We start from the raw sequence: 16,249 nt of genomic DNA, 5'->3' as shown, positions 1-16,249 counted from the left end.
AGCTCCCATAACTTTTTATTTCTATCTTTTCTTTCGGCAATAATAATTATTATTAGCCTTTCCTTTAGCAAACACAACTTGTTTATAATAAATTAAGTGGCGTTATCCCATAAAAATGATAGCAGGTTTTCAGAGCGTTTGGCCTACTTTGTTAACTGGCTTCTATAAATTTCCTCGGCTAGCTTACTTTGTTATTATCAATAGAATTGAGAGAGAAAAGTCCAATTAAAATACAATAAAATGAAAACCAACACTACGAAACTACCGTGTAACCTTATCGTAATAAGAACGAAAGAGAGAACTGAGCGAAGCGATGAACACTCCCCTGAGTGAACTTTCCTAAACAGAAATTCAGTGAGTTACAGCAATGGAACGCGTACGGGTCACACCGCGGAGTTACCCCACGAACCTCATCGATAAAAACTGGTCCCAACGAATACATATGCACGGTAAAGACTCGGAAGAATTTCTGAATTTGGTTCATGACATGCAGCTCAGAGATGACGATGTGTGGATAGTAACTCTTCCGAAATGTGGAACCACGTGGATGCAGGAACTAGTGTGGCTGCTGCTCAATGATATCGACTTTGAGGCTGCGCTGGCCAAGGATCAAGAGCTAAGGAGTCCCTTCCTTGAGTAGGCCAATCACCAAAAGAAGTTTAAGTAGATTTTAATATGTGTGTCTTCCCCTTCAGGTTTGATTTCGGTGTACATAAGGATTTGGAACGATCACTTCGTCCCGTCGAGGAATGCAAATCTCCACGACTGATCAAGTCGCATTTTCCGCTTGCCCTTCTTCCCTCAAAGCTCTGGGAGGGAAAACACAAAGTTATCTATGTGTACCGGAACCCCCTGGATCACTGGGTGTCGCGATACTATCACGGGGTGTCTTTTGGTTTTTACTACGGCAAATCATTGCAACAGTTTTTCGATGGAATCTTGGCCTCCGGTGACTTTGCAACGGAGAATATTGAGCATGCTCATGAGTTCTACCAACTGAGAAACGAGCCCTGGGTCTTCTATACAAGTTTTGAAAGGATGAAGAAAGATCTGCGAGGAGTGATCAATGATGTCTCCAGATTTCTAGATAAACCCGTCAACGATCAGCAAATGGAGAAACTTCTTAAGCATTTATCTTTCGAAGAAATGAAGAGTGGGTAAAGAGTGGCAAAGCTAGATGTTAGATTTAACTTTATTATCTTCCAGAAAATCAAACCACGAATCATCTGTGGGAGTTGGCCCAGGTTAAGCACAAAGATGCTGGCAAGGAGTTGCATCGGTAAGAGAATGGCTCATAGTTTCTTGGAAAAGAAGTGACATTTTAGCCTTAATCTTTCAGATTTGTGCGAAAGGGCAATGTTAATGGCTATAAGGACGAGCTGCAGCCCGAACAAATTGAGAGGGCCAACATTGGCATTCAAAGAGCTCTGGAAAAGAACCATGTTACTATGGATGAACTTCTGCTCAGTGGTGATCCATAATATAAAAATGTAACTAGAAAATCTTCTCAGTTTAGATTAGTATTTGTAAACATATAAGTAACATAATAAAAGTTTATTGCTATTCTTGATAATGATGATCTAATCTATCTCAGTGAGGATAAAGATTTAACTGCTCGGAGGAAAGTAAACTAATATAGCTCTTCATACAGCTTCAAGAATATAAAAGTGATAACGAAATATAATATAAAAAGAAAATAAATTGTCAATGAAAAACAATGTTATAGCTATAGCTTTTCATATCAAGCCAGTTACTTGAGGCCATGGAGCGCGTTCAGATCACACCACGGAGTTACCCCACAAACCTAATTGACAAAGATTGGGCGAAGCGAAAACATTTTCACAGGAAGAACATGGATAGTTTTCTCCACTTAGTCCACGACATGGATATTCTAGGGGACGATGTGTGGGTAGTAACCCCACCGAAATGTGGAACAACTTGGATGCAGGAATTACTGTGGTTGCTGCTGAATAACTTCGATTTTGACAAGGCGCTGGCCAAAGATCAAGGACTACGTAGTCCCTTTTTGGAGTGCGTAATTGATAATTAATATGAAAAATATCTTCAGTTATTCGCCCCTTTTATAGGTTTGATTTTGTCACAAAGGGCGATATAGAAGTATCTTTAAAGCGTGTTCAGGAATGCGAATCTCCCCGACTTTTAAAATCGCATCTTCCCCTCGCTTTGCTTCCGTCGAAACTTTGGGAGAGAAAAAACAAAGTGATCTACGTGTTTCGGAATCCCTTAGATGCCTGGGTTTCCAGATATTATCATGGAGTTACCTATGGTGCGTTCTACGGAAAAACACTTACTCAATATTTCGATGATCTCTTGATCGACGAAAGCTATGTCACAGAGACCATTGAACATGCCTGTGAGTTCTTCCAACTTCGGAATGAGCCCTGGGTCTTCTACACTAGTTTCGAGAGAATGAAGAAAGATCTGCGAGAGGTAATCGATGATGTTTCCAGTTTTCTAAACAAACCGGTTACGGAAATGCAAATGCAGAGGTTACTTAAGCATTTATCATTTGAAGAGATGAAAAGTGAGTTACTAAGCAGCTGGTCAACTTTTATTACTTTTACTTTTCATTTTCTCAGATAACCCAACAACAAATCATCTGTGGGAGAAATCTCAGGAGAGGGGCAAACATGCTGGCAAAGTGAACTATAAGTAGGGAAATGAAGTGTTTTTTTAAAATAATCTAGCATCTGGTCTTTCAGTTTCGTCCGACGTGGAAAGGTCGATGGTTACAAGGATGAACTTCAGCCAGAGCAAATTAAGAAGGCCAATGCGTTGATACAACAGAACCTTGAGAGAAACAGTCTAACTATGGATGATTTACTATTGCTAACTAATCTCTAGATCCTGCACCATTTAGACATAAAGAAATTATTTGATTGCGGGAATGATATGTTGTCCAAATCTTCCACTCTATTTTATCAAACTAGCAAACAGATTAAATGTCTATATTTAGTTTCGTTTTAATTGATATAAAATATGTAAAAATCCAATATTTAAGGCACACGTAGACATAAACTAACTAACACTCAAAGCAGTACAAAAATTCAGCCTTAGGCCGTCGAGGTCTCCACCTTCTTGGCATTGTCCTCCTTGGAAGAGGGACCAGTCTGTGTGATCTGCACAAGGCGTTCAGTCGATGGAGGGGGCAGGGCCTTCATGGGCGCCTTGATGGTCAGCAGGCCATCGGAGGAGAGGGAGGATGTGACGGTGTCGGGGTTGACATCACCTATAAGCAGGATTTTCGGTTTAATATAGAACATGAAAGAGTTTCAGTCATAAGTGACCTTTAATTTGATATTCTCAAACTTACTTGGCAGCTGGTAGCGTCTGGAGAACTGGCGGGAGACGTATCCGTGCTCGTCCTGCTTCTCCTCGTGCTTTCCCTCCACGATGACGAACTTGTCCGCCACCTTCACAGTGATCTCGGATGGCGAGAACTGCTGGACATCCAAAATCACCTCGAACTTCTCGCTATCGATGTTAAGGGTGGATCCGGACTCCTGCTTCTGCAGGCTGTTCTTCTGCCAGGGGCGCAGGTATCCAGATCGCAGGACAGTGGGTCGGGAGTTCCACACTGAGGACATGAGGTCATCCCGCCTCAGTCCCTGGCCAAAATGCTGGTCCAAGAGGCGCGATGTGCGCATTGGAAAGTCGAGCTCATCCCACCAGTCACGGAACATCAGGGGCACTACGGACATCTAATTTGGTCAAGAAACGAGACGATAGTGAGCCAAGCACTTCACTAATTATTGCACTTATTGTCCTCTTTTATATATATATATTATCCTTCCCCTTCGTACCTTTTCTAGATTTTATTCACTTCGATAAACGCGTCTTTTTCGATTCGCGGCTGTTGCGATTTTGATGGAGCTCCCCGAGAATCCACACGGTTTTATACCCTCAACAGACTGTTTACATCTTCCCCCACGGGCTAAAAATATGAAAATTTATTTCCCATCTAAATTTAAACGAGCGTCATTCTCTCTAGAGAACATACAGAATCTATATATGCCAAACACATATCTTGGGTGCGAATCTGCGAACGATTTCTGCCTGTTTTGTTTCGCTTCCGTGGGAGTCGATGATTTGGAGACTCAGACGCCGGCTATCATGCTGACCCAAAGAAACATCTATGTTAGTCACCGCAGACCAGCCTTTTTCGGAGCAGAACTAGTCTTGTTTATGTTTGTTTGTTCCTGAAAATACTTATATCCAAAATGTGTATGCCGAATTCTATATATCAAGCCTACACAAATACCAGTAGTTTGTATGCAAAATGTGTTCTTTGTATATATTTTCAAAATGCCTGCAAATACTTTTTAGAAAAATCCACAGAGCAGAATGTGTTTCTGGAAAATGCCAGAAGAAATTTTGAAATTTGTACGCCCCCAAATTCAGCTATATATAAAGGAATTTTCATAATTTTCTACCTGTTGAGACTGCTGATTTGACGTGGCCAATATGAAAATACTTTGGCTATAATGACTTTATAAACTATTTTGAGCATCTGCCACTTTTGCTTGTTTTTTGTTTTTTGTTTTTCCTCTGCTGAGTCATGTCGCGTGCGTTTTCAATCAGACGAGAGAGATGACGTCGTTGAAAATGCTGACAGACCTAACAAAAGATTTTTCAAATATTGTTTGAAATTTATATCAGCAATTTCCTTGAGTTAGTAGCGCATAAATCACGAATTATAATTATTGGGATGTGCCTTCTTGTACGCTGCTTGCAATCTGCATATAGTCTACAATAATTATATTCCTTTTGGCAGTGTTTTATTTTTGATGTGCGGCTAATTTGAGCCATCACAAAATATATATATTTGTGATTTCGCATTTGCAGATGCCCCTGTATTCTGCAATATACCCAGTGCAGGCAAACAGTGTGGCAATTACCGTCTGAAATGGGCCAAAAGCTCACCAATACCAGGCCAACTCAGATGTGCAGCTGCATTCGCTGATAGTGTGAGTGTGCGAGTGTGAAAGTAGTGAAAGCTGAAAGCCGAGGGCGAACGGGGCCAAATACTTATGCTTATGCAAGGCAGCCGAGATGCCGACGCCACCGCCCCAGCAGGATGCCAAAAAAACAGAAAAACAGGCGACATTCAATGCAGGGCAGACGGCATGTGAAGTGTTCACTGTACTTTGAGGACAGAGAATAAATAGAGTTATTAAGAAAATAAAACCGAATTATGGTAAGTCAAAAAACATAAAAACCATAATTCTGTTTTTTAAAAAAGGTTAATTTTTCGCCCCTACAGTCTGCCCTCTTTGTGATGCCCGTGACGCCACGACTGTTGCTTCTGGCCATGACGTTGTTGTTTCTCCCCGTGCAGGCGCATCTCTCGAAGCGGAGCTACTCGGATCAGAGTGTCCATGGCTACATGACCGAGGTCTCTATGGATTACAGGCGGTACATATAGTGGGGTTGAGCTAACCAAATCGGTCTTCCAATGCATTTCAGCGCACCTGCTGGTGGAACGAGGTGTGCAAGGAGGAGTTCCAGAGCCTCTTTCGCTGCAAGTGCCCCCAGTTCTCCTACTGCCGGTGAGTTTCCGCTTCCGGTTGACACCAAGATGAAAATCAGATTAGCTTTTCCGGACTCGGATTGGGTGTAATTGGTTTCGCATTTTTGCCAGGTCGCCGGGACGCTACTATAATGCCTACTGTTCAATGACGGACACCGGTTATATTTGGACCCAGCCGAACTTGGATTGGGGGGCGTAGGATGAAGATACCCCGGATAACGCCCCCGCCATGCCCCCAAACCGCCAGCACAGCTCGCTGTGACGTCAAAGACACTGACTGCCGACTGTATACATTCGCAGACCAAAAAATTAGCTCCAGCAGAAAAGGAGTCACAAAATGAGCCGAGTTTTCAGGCTTTAAAATGTAATGTAGTCGAGTTCACCTCCCGAGTTGATATCGGTATTCGCACTGACTAGATAGTATCGAATGGCGTATTACTTTTCGACTGCACTGTTTCCGCTGGGCTGTTGGAAAATCAATAAAGGTTTTCCAATTTACGATGGCTTAAGGCAGGGCCACAGTGGAAACAAACCGAGCAAAACCTGCACTTCCAAAGCACTGCACAAGTGAAATTTAAACTTAAACTTAAACACTTCATTCACATTCCTTGCACTACACAATAAACAGAAAACTGTCTCTATATTTAAATTCATTGTACAAGGTTTAAGTTAATAAAATTATTCCGTACCTGACAGTGAGATACCCGTACTCTGGTTTTCAAGTGTTAACTGTCTTGTGACTTGATGAAATCCATCCTTATATATATATGGTATATGGCTGTAGTGGCGTCTACTTTAAAACCATTTTCTAATGCTTCGTTTCCAACTTAAGCCACTGTGCAGGACCCAGGCGCAGGCGTCGCATTGAAAGGGAAAATCGAACAGCGTGGGAGTGCGTGTGCGAGTGTGTGTTGGGAGCAGAGTCAGTTAATCTATTGCCAGCTCAACATATAGACACCGCCAACAGATGTTGGCAGTGCGGAAAATCAAGTGAGCGCAGCCAGAAGCCAAATCCCAGTTGTTTTGGTGAAGAAAATCGCAGGACTTCCAGAAAATGTCGCGCCTCCTGTTCGTGGCGTTGCTGGCCTTAAGTTTAGGATGTGTGGCGCCCAGCAGCAGCAACCACCTGCCAGCGGGAATGAACGAGAGGTTCTTTGACCAGGTGCGGGCGCTTATCAAGCGACGGCTACAGGAGAAGGGGCTCACGAAGCCGGAACAGCTGGATCTGCCATTGCCGCTGGCGGATGATGATGCATTGGCCTTGCAGAACCAACGCAGCTACGACAATGTGCCCCTTCCGGCTGCCAGTGTTCCGACTCCGGTGCTCGTGGAAAACTGGCCAACCGAGCAGCATAGCTTTGGCCAGGTCACCGCCGTGGCTGTGGATCCCCAAGGAAATCCTGTTGTTTTCCATCGTGCCGAACGCTACTGGGATGTAAAGTAGGTCAACAGCTGTCGCTGCCTAGTAACAAGTGTCTATTCCATATGAACACAGGAAAAGAGAAGTCCATCAGACCGATCTTATTTTTATTGGAAACGATTTAAAGACTTGATACCTCTTAAATATACAGGCTAAATTATTTTTTGTTCCTAACTTATTATCCCGTAAGACCCCAAGGCATATAACCCTTATAACCTCCTGCTATTCCAGTACCTTTAACGAGAGCAATATATACTACCTTATTGAGTACGGCCCAATCAAGGAGAAGACCATCTACGTGCTGGACGCGAAGACGGGGGCCATCAATTCGGGATGGGGATCGAATATGTTCTACATGCCACATGGGATGACCATCGATGGACACGGCAATTACTGGATTACAGATGTGGCCATGCACCAGGCTTTTAAGGTAAATAGATGTTTGATTTTAAAACAAAAAACCTAAATGTAATCACTCCCGATTTTCCTTAATAGTTTAAGCCGTTTAGCAACAAGCCACTGCTTACAATTGGCAAGCGATTTAGGCCCGGATCATCCGTTAAGCATCTGTGCAAGCCCACTTCCATTGCAGTGGCTACAACGGGGGAGGTATTTGGCCCTTGTTAAATTATTTTGTTTTCCCAATTCAATGTCTTTCTTACCAACAGTTCTTTATTGCTGATGGCTACTGTAATAGTCGAATACTTAAGTTTAATGCCGCAGGCAAGCTGCTACGTACGATTCCCCAGCCACCCGGTGCGTATACTTAATTTTTGGTACTTTGCAGGTATCAATATAACTTCTGAAACGATTTGTATTTTATTTGTTTATCTAATTATTTATTGTATAAACATGAAAAACAGTTCGTTCTAGTCTAATGACTATTTGTCGAAATATTCGAAGCATTAAACATTATATTTAAGGCACCTAAAAATAGTTTGAACTTTCCTAACCACCTGTTCTGCAGAATTTCTCTCATTGCAGGTGCCACATGCAATTACCCTGCTAGAACACCTGGATCTTTTGTGCATCGCCGACAGGGAGAACATGAGAGTAGTCTGTCCCAAGTAAGATCAGCCCAGTGCCTTAAATCTAGAATATATCAGTAAAATTGTATTATCGACAGAGCTGGCTTGATATCCTCCCATGGCGAGGGTGAACCGGCAGCCACCATCCAGGAACCGGACTTGGGACGCGTTTTCGGAGTCGCCAGCTATGGCGACATAGTGTTTGCTGTGAATGGACCCACTTCTATGCTGCCCGTGCGAGGATTTACAATCGATCCGCGCTCCGAAACTATCATCGGACATTGGGGAGATTTCAAGAACCCACACTCCATGGCGGTCAGTGTCAACGGATCGGCACTGTATGTGACCGAGATTGGAACGAACCACCAAACGAATCGAGTTTGGAAGTATGTGCTGGCCTGAGCCTAATTCGAAACCCTCAAAAAGGCCCGACTCGCACTGCGCTCCTGCATATCCTTAGATCCATAGATCCCTCTCAATTAGTCACCAGCAGAAACAGAATGGAAAACAGAATCAGATACAGATAATACAGAACCTAAGCATAAGCAGAGCCCACACCAAGTACAGTTTAACGTGACTCATTGTCAGATCAATAGAGAATAGTAAGTGCTTAAGTAATGTACAAGTTAAGTATGTAAATTGCTTGAAAACAATACCACAACAAACATAACCTCAGACTCTTATGTTTTGCACTGTAATGAGCAAACGAAAACGAAAACGAAATTACAAAGCAGCTTAAATAGTACATATACTTAAATGTAATAGCTATGCGTAGGCACTAACTAGGCACGAATGTGAGGATGTGGGGACGTGAGCATGGATAACCGATTCCGCAGATAACCGGGGGCAACCAGCGCATATAAACATACTTGTGTATCATATTGTAACCTATATCAAATATATAATCGTATCTGTATCTTATCAACGTATCGTAGCCAATGTAAATTATGTATGTAATAAACTGTTGTTGTTGTGACGTGAACGGCAAGCCCACAGAACACGGGGGTTAGATGGTTCAGATCCAATGACTATTTAGCCCGAAGGCAAGGAATGTTAATTCTCACAAATTGAACTTAAACCTAAGCAAAAAACGGGTACATCTAGCTATTCTTAAACTTGAGTTGATCCGAATGGCAAGTTTGCATGGCAAACACTCTAGCTTACAAATTCTGGAAATGTTTGGACACAACTTAAATATTATCAAATATAAATAGAAAACTTGAACACATATAAAAATAAAAACTTGTTGGGAATGCAGCTGCTGTCAGGAGGAACTCAGCCAGTGCCTGGCAAAGTCCAGAGCCTTATTTAAGTGCGAAAGCCATTCCAAGAGCTCCGATTGAGTATCAGCCGCAAAGAAGACTCCCGATTCGTAATCAGACTCTTTTCCCTGAAGCAAAAAGCTTCTGGTCCGGGCACACAGTTCACGTGGGGCTGCATCTACCAAGGACTGTCCGCATCCTGGCAGTTCCAGCGTAAAAAGGGGTGAACCATCACCCAGATTATCTTCATGCTGCCATACGGATAACCGTACGCCATCCAGGCTGCACCATCTTCTATTCCAGTGGTGTTTGCTATTTGGATCCTGAACGTTTAAATAGCCGGAGAAACGAGACTTGGGCAACCGTAAATCCACTCTCCCTATAATGGATATCGCCGGTCCTAGATTCGTGGATTTTGTGTGCGTACTTAAGGGCATCTGCCAGGATCGCGAGCTGCGCAGGCAGATTTTATCGCTGGATCTCGATTCAGTGGCCACCAGTTGAAAAGGTGCCAAGTCCATGGCTCGCAATTTAAAAGAAGCATGCAGGCGAAAACGAGAGGTGATCTGTTCAGCCCCAGATCCCGCTGAGCAGCTCGAGTTGGCTGATCCTAAATTCCCACTGCCACGTCGCTATAAGGTAACTTATTAGGATACACATTACTTAAACTAACTACAACTACTTACCAGTGATTTGGCAGGCTCCAAAGCCAGTGTGGATACCTTGCGTAGCCGCAGCATAAAGATCTGGCAGCGCAACTCCAACGATTCCGCCTTTTCGTCGCTATAGAACTCCAAACCACAGTCCCGGAAGAAGGCGGAGCCATTCTGGCACTCCACCGATTGAGTGGACCGAACGCGTCCACCGCACTCAAAGGTGCAGATGTAGTGGTAGTTAAAGAACATATCCTGGTTGACGTCTGCCTTTACTGGCAGTTCCATGGCATCGATCAGAAGGCACTGGGACTGCCTCCTTGCAGCCAAAGCTTGATTGTTTAGTTGGCATCCAAAAGGAGCTGACTTTCGCAGGGTGGAGAACAGCAGCAGTCTCTCTGCTTCCACCATCTCTGCAGAGATCTCCAGTTCCGGCATCTGGCGACATATACTCACAGCCTGAGCCAGCTGGTCATTGGTGGTTAAGGACTCATTCATGAGGGAATCCAGGTTAAAGCTAGCATAGTATGTACTGCTGTCCAGCTCCCCTTCAGTTTGATTGGACTGATCTCTCGAAAGATTGAGGCTCTGAGTCAGCCTCTGCTTCTCCGCCAGGAGGAAGTCCTTTCCCTTACGATACGATCGACGAAGGACATTCTTCAGCAGGCGGTAGCGAGCCAGAGTGCTAACAGACATCAGGTGACTTTCACTGGGAATAGGAACCGTCTGCATTAGTTCACCCAAACTGCTGCTGTTGTGTAAGCCAGAAGGTTTTACCAACCCCAACGCCTCTGCCTGCTGAGGAGTTGTGGGGCAGCTGAAGCTAAGATTCTGTCCATATTGGCGCAACGAAGTGGCTGGGCCATCGTTTACATCAATGGTTAGATTTCGCGATGGCTGAAAAATTAATCATTACTCATTTTCAACAACAAAATTATATTTGAAATGCATTTTGAAAAGCCATGAATGAGTACAGTGTGATAGTGGCTATGTACAAGATTTACAATGTCGGACAGAAGCGAAAGCCTTAATTTCTAGTGGGAGTCAACAAAAATTTCTACCTTGGTTGTAAACCGCTGTATCTGCTTCTTTTTCGGAGTGCTTTGGTTAGCTGGCTCCGGCTCAATTTTTCCGGAGCCATAATCATTGGTCACAAAAGAGCTACCCACACTGCCCGCTTCACCTAAGCTGTAATCCGCGTACATCTCCTCGGCGCCCTCGTTTGGCATGTCATACGAAACGGAATCCTGTAAATAGTTTTAATAACAAATTTATTGCAAAGGTATATTAGGCACTTACATTTGGCACCTTTTCCAGGCGATCCAGTACCAACTCACTACGACACAGGTTGTCCAGGAAGATTTCGCTGCGCTGCAGAGAGAGTTCCGACCGAGAGAGATTTCGGTTTTTCTTAGGGGGTGAATGCTGCTCGCTGATATTGTTCAAGGAGTGATGGATAAGTGGTGGTGACGACTTCAGTTTTGGCTGTCTGATCACAGAGGACTCAGTAGTTTGACTGGTCGAACAGGATTGCTCGTTGGGACCACTCGGTTCCTCTGGCAAAGGCATGAACTTGAAAAAGTTTCCGCTCTTCAGGGATTCATGAAGAAAGTGCCCCAATGCCACTGGTTGATTGGGTGGAGGCAAATGTGGTTGAATCGATGCTACCTGAATAGATTTTCTAGTTTCTTTATCCAAATCAATGACCTGAGGTTGGATAACAGGAGGCGTAACAGACTGCTGAATAACTTCAGGGGTTATCTGCGGTGGAATATCCTCCAAATTAACCTGCGGCTGCACAATCAGTGGCTTTATTTGTGGCGAGTTCTTCGGTGTCTTTTGCACTTTGGCATACATGACACTGAGATCAGCGGGCGAGGGGTACGGATCTAGCATGGACCCACCAACATATGCCGTAGAGCTCTCAGTTGGAGTCGGAGTACGGTTTTTTATCTGCGCTGCGGTCTTAACCTCGTGATGGGGACTGCCTCTAACCCGCAAGCAATCCTCTTCGATCTCCGAGTAAATAGGTTCGCTGTCGAGATCACGCTGTATCCGTGTTGTGGCTACCGAAGTAGTAACCAGGCTGCTGTGCCCATCTGTGCAGTCGAAACTTTCCGTTTGAGGGTGACTTCGTTCAAGGGGATCGAAGCGGGAACAGTCCTGAAAAGATTTAATTGTAAAGTTCTATTATTTTAATGTTAACAATATTATTAAAATCAGAAAGTAAAAGTGTTGTATCCAGTAGTTTTTGATTTTAATTTACCGTTTCAATTTTTTAAATTTCGATAGTCCGTATGCCGCTACGTTATCGATATCAGTGCAGTGCAGCCCAGCGAAGAAGACCGCAAAGCAAACGACAAGCGCAAACAGCTGACAGAATCAGATTTTTCCCCTACCAATGGAAATTTAGACGCTATCACAAATCATTGCGAACGGAGGCATTTAAAGGGGGCTGGGTGTACGGGCACATGGCGAAGTGCACCTTATGAGATGTACAAATTCCTTCTGTATACCGTTCCACTCCAAACCAGGTCGCAAATCATCAGGCGCAGCATCAGCAGCGAAACAAAAGGCGCCAACGGAAAACGCAAACAAAAAACGGAGGAGATGGAAGCGCGCTACGACTACAACAGGTGCTGGCAGCCAGTGAAGGACCAGTTTCCTGAGAAAATCCCAAAGTTATCCACCTTCAAGGTAGTATCGTACAACATCCTCGCCCAGGATCTGTTGCTGGAGCATCTCTGCCTGTACATGGGAATAAAGCAGGAGTTCCTCACATGGCGTCGCCGACAGCAGAATCTCCTCAGGGAGCTGATCAGGCTGGATCCTGACATCCTGTGCTTGCAGGAGATGCAGTTTGATCATCTTTCGCTGCTCGTTCAAGGACTGCGTATGGGCAACGGCAAGAAATTGGCGTATGTGTATAAAAAAAAGACGGGACATCGCACGGATGGATGTGCAATTATCTACGACTCTTCTAAGTTCGAACTGCTGGACCAGCGATCAGTGGAGCTGCATGACCAGAATATAGCTCTACTCAATCGCGAGAATGTGGCTCTATTCGCCAGATTCAGATTCAAAAAAGTGCAAGAACAGCAGATGGACTTTATAGTGGCCACCACTCACTTACTGTACAACCCAAAAAGGGGAGATGTACGCTGTGCTCAGGTGGGCAGAATACTGGAGGAGCTGAACACATTCTCCACGGACACTCCTATCATCCTAACTGGAGACTTCAACAGTGAACCCGACTCATCCCCTATTGAACTACTAGTCGAAAAGAAAGTGGGCATGGAAGCCGAAACTAACTCGTCGTCTTTGCGCTTCGAGATCATTAATCCGGGAAAAAGTACAGCCTCTACATACCAAGACGACTGGATCACCGTGGACTACATCCTGCGCTCGCTTGGATCGCGGAGCAGACACGAGGTGTTGCCCATCAGTGTCTATTCACTGCCCTCGATTAAAAGTTGCTACAAAGTGGGTAAGATTCCTAATCACTACCTGGGATCAGATCACTACGCCTTGGGCGCGATATTCACCGTTGTCTAGTTCTTAAGTTTGCCAATTTATCGAGACTCATCAATATTGATACGAAAGTTAGGTCAGTAGTTCGAAACTTAGTATTTAAAATAAATAAATCAAATCAAGCTTCCCATATATTACCAAGTAAAGCCAATAATACAAAAAGCTATCATTGAAGTCCAAACCCAAAGTAAGCTAAAATGAACTCACCCGGAATGTTCTCATTGCTCGCTCATCACTTGCCTCTAACTTTGCTCGGATGCTGCTCAGCAAATATCCCATCTTGGTGATGGTCACGTCCTGATCAAGGTCCTTGTGATAAGAACGATATGTGGTGGGCGCTGCTTCAGTTTGAAAATCCAGCTTGCGAGCTCTGTTAACACGAGGCAACTTCTTCGGCGGCGTTGGAGTCTCTACCTTCCGTTCGAAATCAAAGTAGGGCTGCTCTGGGTCCAACTGTTGCCGTGTAGATGTGGTCGTTCCAGAGGGCGTGGTCTGAATTGGTGAGTGGTAGCTGCCGGGCGGAGAATGTGAATGCAGATCCAGCTGCGAAGTAGAAGTCTGCACTCCAATAGTGCATTGTTTGGGTGCGGGTCTGATCTGATCCTCCCTCGGATTCTCCTGTTGATTCGACTTCTTGGGAGATACGAAGCGTAGGATCTTCTTTTTGGAGTTATTCAGAAAGTTCTTGGACTTTTTGCCAAGGGCTTTTGATTTGTTACCCTTCCAGGGGGACAGATTTCGCCACTGCTCGCCCCAGATGAACTTCTGACTGGCCTGGCCGCCTGATGTATTAATTCGACTTGGATACTTTATGGGCGTGTCCTTGTGCACCATATTGGATACAAGGTTCTCGCTCATACTTCCGTCCACGGTGTCCAATGAAACTTTTGGCACTACAGGTTGAGGCTGTGCTTTCGGCAGTTGCCATCCAATGGCCACTTGCGGTTCAGCTGTGGTCCTAAACTCGCCCGTCTTTTCTTTGTAGTTAAGCATATCACTTATCTTTGGCTCTGTCCAGCCAAGAATGATCTCCTTGTTGGGCACACTTTTCCGAGTGCTTTCCTGCCGAATATTTCGGGCGTAGTTTGAGCCCTTCTTGGACTCTACGACGCGCTCAATGTCGCTAAGGGAGGGGCAAGTTGGTAGATGTTTCTGGCTCCTGGGTTTCTCCACCTCAGCTAAATGGCGACACAAAACTCATGAGATCGCGAAACACCGAAGGTTGAATAAATGAAACCGTAACCCAAAAGTTTAAGAAAAACTCTTTATTTGGTAAATACATTTGATTTTTGGTAAAATATAGGTAGTTTTTGGAATATAGCTCCAATTAGATTTGGTTACGGTTTCATTGTCTAAGGCATTGATAGACTACTTACCCATGGGAAAGGATCTTCGCTGACTGTCTTTTTTGCGTGAAGACTCTCTAATGGGCACCTGGACGCCACGTTTGCGCAGAAATTCGTCAAGCACTCGCTCCGCCTCCCGTACCGAAGGATTCGTGGAGGTGAGCGATGTTTGCGATTGCTTGCCATCCAGACTTTGAGAGCTCCGACGAGGTGGTTTTGGTGGCGGAAGCTGTGAATCGCGTGCCTTGAAGCTGACTTGACCTTGCGAGAGTCGTTTTTGCAGCAGGCGTCCACCAGCTCCAGAACTCCGCCGGGAGCGGGAGCTCATACGACACGAGGGCTCTGCGGCCATCACTTCCTTTTCCTGCTCCTCCTCCACAGCTGATTCCTGCTCGCTGATGTTTGACAAAACCGGAGCTGAGGGCTTGTAGGCTATGGGTTCGTACGATTGCGTTTTGGTACTTTCTCTCATGGTTTGGGAGTTTTTATGACGGCAGATGGAGCCTGTAGCTGACAGTTTTTGACGGTTAACGCGAACTTCGGACACCACACAGTTTTCGTGAAGCTCCTGGATGATGTGGATAAGCGGCTCATCATCGCCGCCAACGGCTCTCAACCGACTGACTGCTGTTAAAGGAGTTTTGAAGCTTGATTTTATGTTGGCCGGCTCGCTTTGACGACGTTTGTCCGCCTGCTGCCGGTGGCTGCCCAGATTGTTCTGCTTTACGGGCTAAAAAATAGGCATAAAACGGGCATTTAATGTGGGATTTGGATTGGGATGGGTTTCGGCATACCTTTGAGTTCTCGGATCGCCTGCTGCGCCGTGGTAATCGCACGTGCTGGTCACGTGGCGCCACTGCGGAGCCACAATCACCGCTGTCGCTGGTGAAGCAGTAACAGAAACCATTCTTGCAGGGTTTCCCCTTTCGCTCCTGTTCCTTGTTGCACCTATTCTGGTTGATTAGGTCCGCATCCGTGGTTCTGCGGATACGAGGCATTTGCCTCGGCATGTTGTTGTTATTGTTGTTGGTCTCGCAGTCACGACTTTGCGTAGAGACCCTGCGGATACGGCGTGCCCTGAACTCGTCGATGCACTCTTGCAAACTGAACGACGACGTGGAACCGGACTCGGCGGAATCATCCTCCTCCTCGTCCTCCTCCCCTTCTTCTTCGTCCACTAAAACATGTTTGGAGAACTTTGAGCCTGCAAAAGTCTAAAGGCCAAGACGTTGTTTATATTTAATTGCAATTAAATAGTGAATTAATGCTTACTGCGGTCATTTTTCTATGTATTTATGGAGCTGATAAGACCAGCTGCATGTGCTCCACTTTTACACGTTGCACGCTTTCTACTCCGGCTTTACTTCGTGGTTTTCCAATCAAAAGAAAAACGACGCCTTGCCTGCATTATTGTTTTCCGTTTTGTGCCGCTTCTTCTTTATCAAAACGAGAGAGAAA

The 16,249-nt window shown here is 44.9% G+C and overlaps 5 protein-coding genes and 1 pseudogene across 5 annotated transcripts; 4 read left to right on the top strand and 2 right to left on the bottom strand.

Moving 5' to 3' along the window:
• The first annotated feature begins 358 nt into the window (after window positions 1–358).
• LOC108109190 (luciferin sulfotransferase-like) lies at window positions 359–1,570 on the top strand. Its single transcript, XM_017217625.2, has 4 exons — window positions 359–636; window positions 696–1,153; window positions 1,207–1,279; window positions 1,340–1,570. Exons 1-4 carry the CDS (start codon window positions 368–370, stop codon window positions 1,479–1,481), a joined length of 942 nt encoding a protein of 313 aa, XP_017073114.1. The 5' UTR covers window positions 359–367; the 3' UTR covers window positions 1,482–1,570.
• Window positions 1,571–1,656: 86 nt separating this feature from the next.
• On the top strand, window positions 1,657–6,246 carry LOC108109193 (annotated as a pseudogene).
• On the bottom strand, window positions 2,969–3,945 carry LOC108109191 (protein lethal(2)essential for life). The gene is made up of 3 exons (XM_017217626.2): window positions 3,825–3,945; window positions 3,335–3,722; window positions 2,969–3,250 (listed from the first exon to the last, which is right to left on the bottom strand). The coding sequence occupies exons 2-3, from the start codon at window positions 3,720–3,722 to the stop codon at window positions 3,075–3,077; spliced, it is 564 nt and encodes a 187-aa protein (XP_017073115.1). The 5' UTR covers window positions 3,825–3,945; the 3' UTR covers window positions 2,969–3,074.
• A 231-nt stretch (window positions 6,247–6,477) lies between the features above and the next one.
• LOC108109138 (peptidyl-alpha-hydroxyglycine alpha-amidating lyase 2) lies at window positions 6,478–8,981 on the top strand. Its single transcript, XM_017217535.1, has 6 exons — window positions 6,478–6,991; window positions 7,203–7,401; window positions 7,467–7,580; window positions 7,640–7,727; window positions 7,939–8,038; window positions 8,098–8,981. The coding sequence occupies exons 1-6, from the start codon at window positions 6,606–6,608 to the stop codon at window positions 8,399–8,401; spliced, it is 1,191 nt and encodes a 396-aa protein (XP_017073024.1). The 5' UTR covers window positions 6,478–6,605; the 3' UTR covers window positions 8,402–8,981.
• On the bottom strand, window positions 8,680–16,238 carry LOC108109137. Its single transcript, XM_017217534.2, has 8 exons — window positions 16,064–16,238; window positions 15,586–16,005; window positions 14,822–15,521; window positions 13,653–14,623; window positions 11,214–12,077; window positions 10,976–11,161; window positions 9,948–10,811; window positions 8,680–9,893 (listed from the first exon to the last, which is right to left on the bottom strand). The coding sequence occupies exons 1-8, from the start codon at window positions 16,070–16,072 to the stop codon at window positions 9,264–9,266; spliced, it is 4,644 nt and encodes a 1,547-aa protein (XP_017073023.1). The 5' UTR covers window positions 16,073–16,238; the 3' UTR covers window positions 8,680–9,263.
• Window positions 12,258–13,577, top strand: LOC108109139 (protein angel). Its single transcript, XM_017217536.1, has one exon. The coding sequence runs from the start codon at window positions 12,408–12,410 to the stop codon at window positions 13,467–13,469; it is 1,062 nt and encodes a 353-aa protein (XP_017073025.1). The 5' UTR covers window positions 12,258–12,407; the 3' UTR covers window positions 13,470–13,577.
• Window positions 16,239–16,249: the final 11 nt, after the last annotated feature.

Source organism: Drosophila eugracilis, unplaced genomic scaffold, assembly GCF_018153835.1.
Source record: "Drosophila eugracilis isolate 14026-0451.02 unplaced genomic scaffold, ASM1815383v1 contig_1765, whole genome shotgun sequence".
Taxonomy (NCBI): domain Eukaryota; kingdom Metazoa; phylum Arthropoda; class Insecta; order Diptera; family Drosophilidae; genus Drosophila; species Drosophila eugracilis.
This window is presented reverse-complemented; position numbering and strand designations above follow the sequence as displayed.

Excerpts from the sequence above, each read along its gene's own strand:
- LOC108109190 (XM_017217625.2), top strand. The coding sequence starts at position 368 with ATGGAACGCGTACGGGTCACACCGCGGAGTTACCCCACGAACCTCATC. Across the intron at positions 637-695 it reads CTAAGGAGTCCCTTCCTTGA|GTTTGATTTCGGTGTACATA; the intron begins GTAGGCCAATCA and ends CTTCCCCTTCAG. Across the intron at positions 1,280-1,339 it reads GCTGGCAAGGAGTTGCATCG|ATTTGTGCGAAAGGGCAATG; the intron begins GTAAGAGAATGG and ends TTAATCTTTCAG.
- LOC108109191 (XM_017217626.2), bottom strand. The coding sequence starts at position 3,722 with ATGTCCGTAGTGCCCCTGATGTTCCGTGACTGGTGGGATGAGCTCGAC. Across the intron at positions 3,251-3,334 it reads CAGACGCTACCAGCTGCCAA|GTGATGTCAACCCCGACACC; the intron begins GTAAGTTTGAGA and ends TCCTGCTTATAG.
- LOC108109138 (XM_017217535.1), top strand. The coding sequence starts at position 6,606 with ATGTCGCGCCTCCTGTTCGTGGCGTTGCTGGCCTTAAGTTTAGGATGT. Across the intron at positions 6,992-7,202 it reads GAACGCTACTGGGATGTAAA|TACCTTTAACGAGAGCAATA; the intron begins GTAGGTCAACAG and ends CTGCTATTCCAG. Across the intron at positions 7,402-7,466 it reads CCATGCACCAGGCTTTTAAG|TTTAAGCCGTTTAGCAACAA; the intron begins GTAAATAGATGT and ends TTTCCTTAATAG.
- LOC108109139 (XM_017217536.1), top strand. The coding sequence starts at position 12,408 with ATGTACAAATTCCTTCTGTATACCGTTCCACTCCAAACCAGGTCGCAA.
- LOC108109137 (XM_017217534.2), bottom strand. Across the intron at positions 15,522-15,585 it reads GGCGATCCGAGAACTCAAAG|CCCGTAAAGCAGAACAATCT; the intron begins GTATGCCGAAAC and ends CCTATTTTTTAG. Across the intron at positions 11,162-11,213 it reads GCCTGGAAAAGGTGCCAAAT|GATTCCGTTTCGTATGACAT; the intron begins GTAAGTGCCTAA and ends AACTATTTACAG.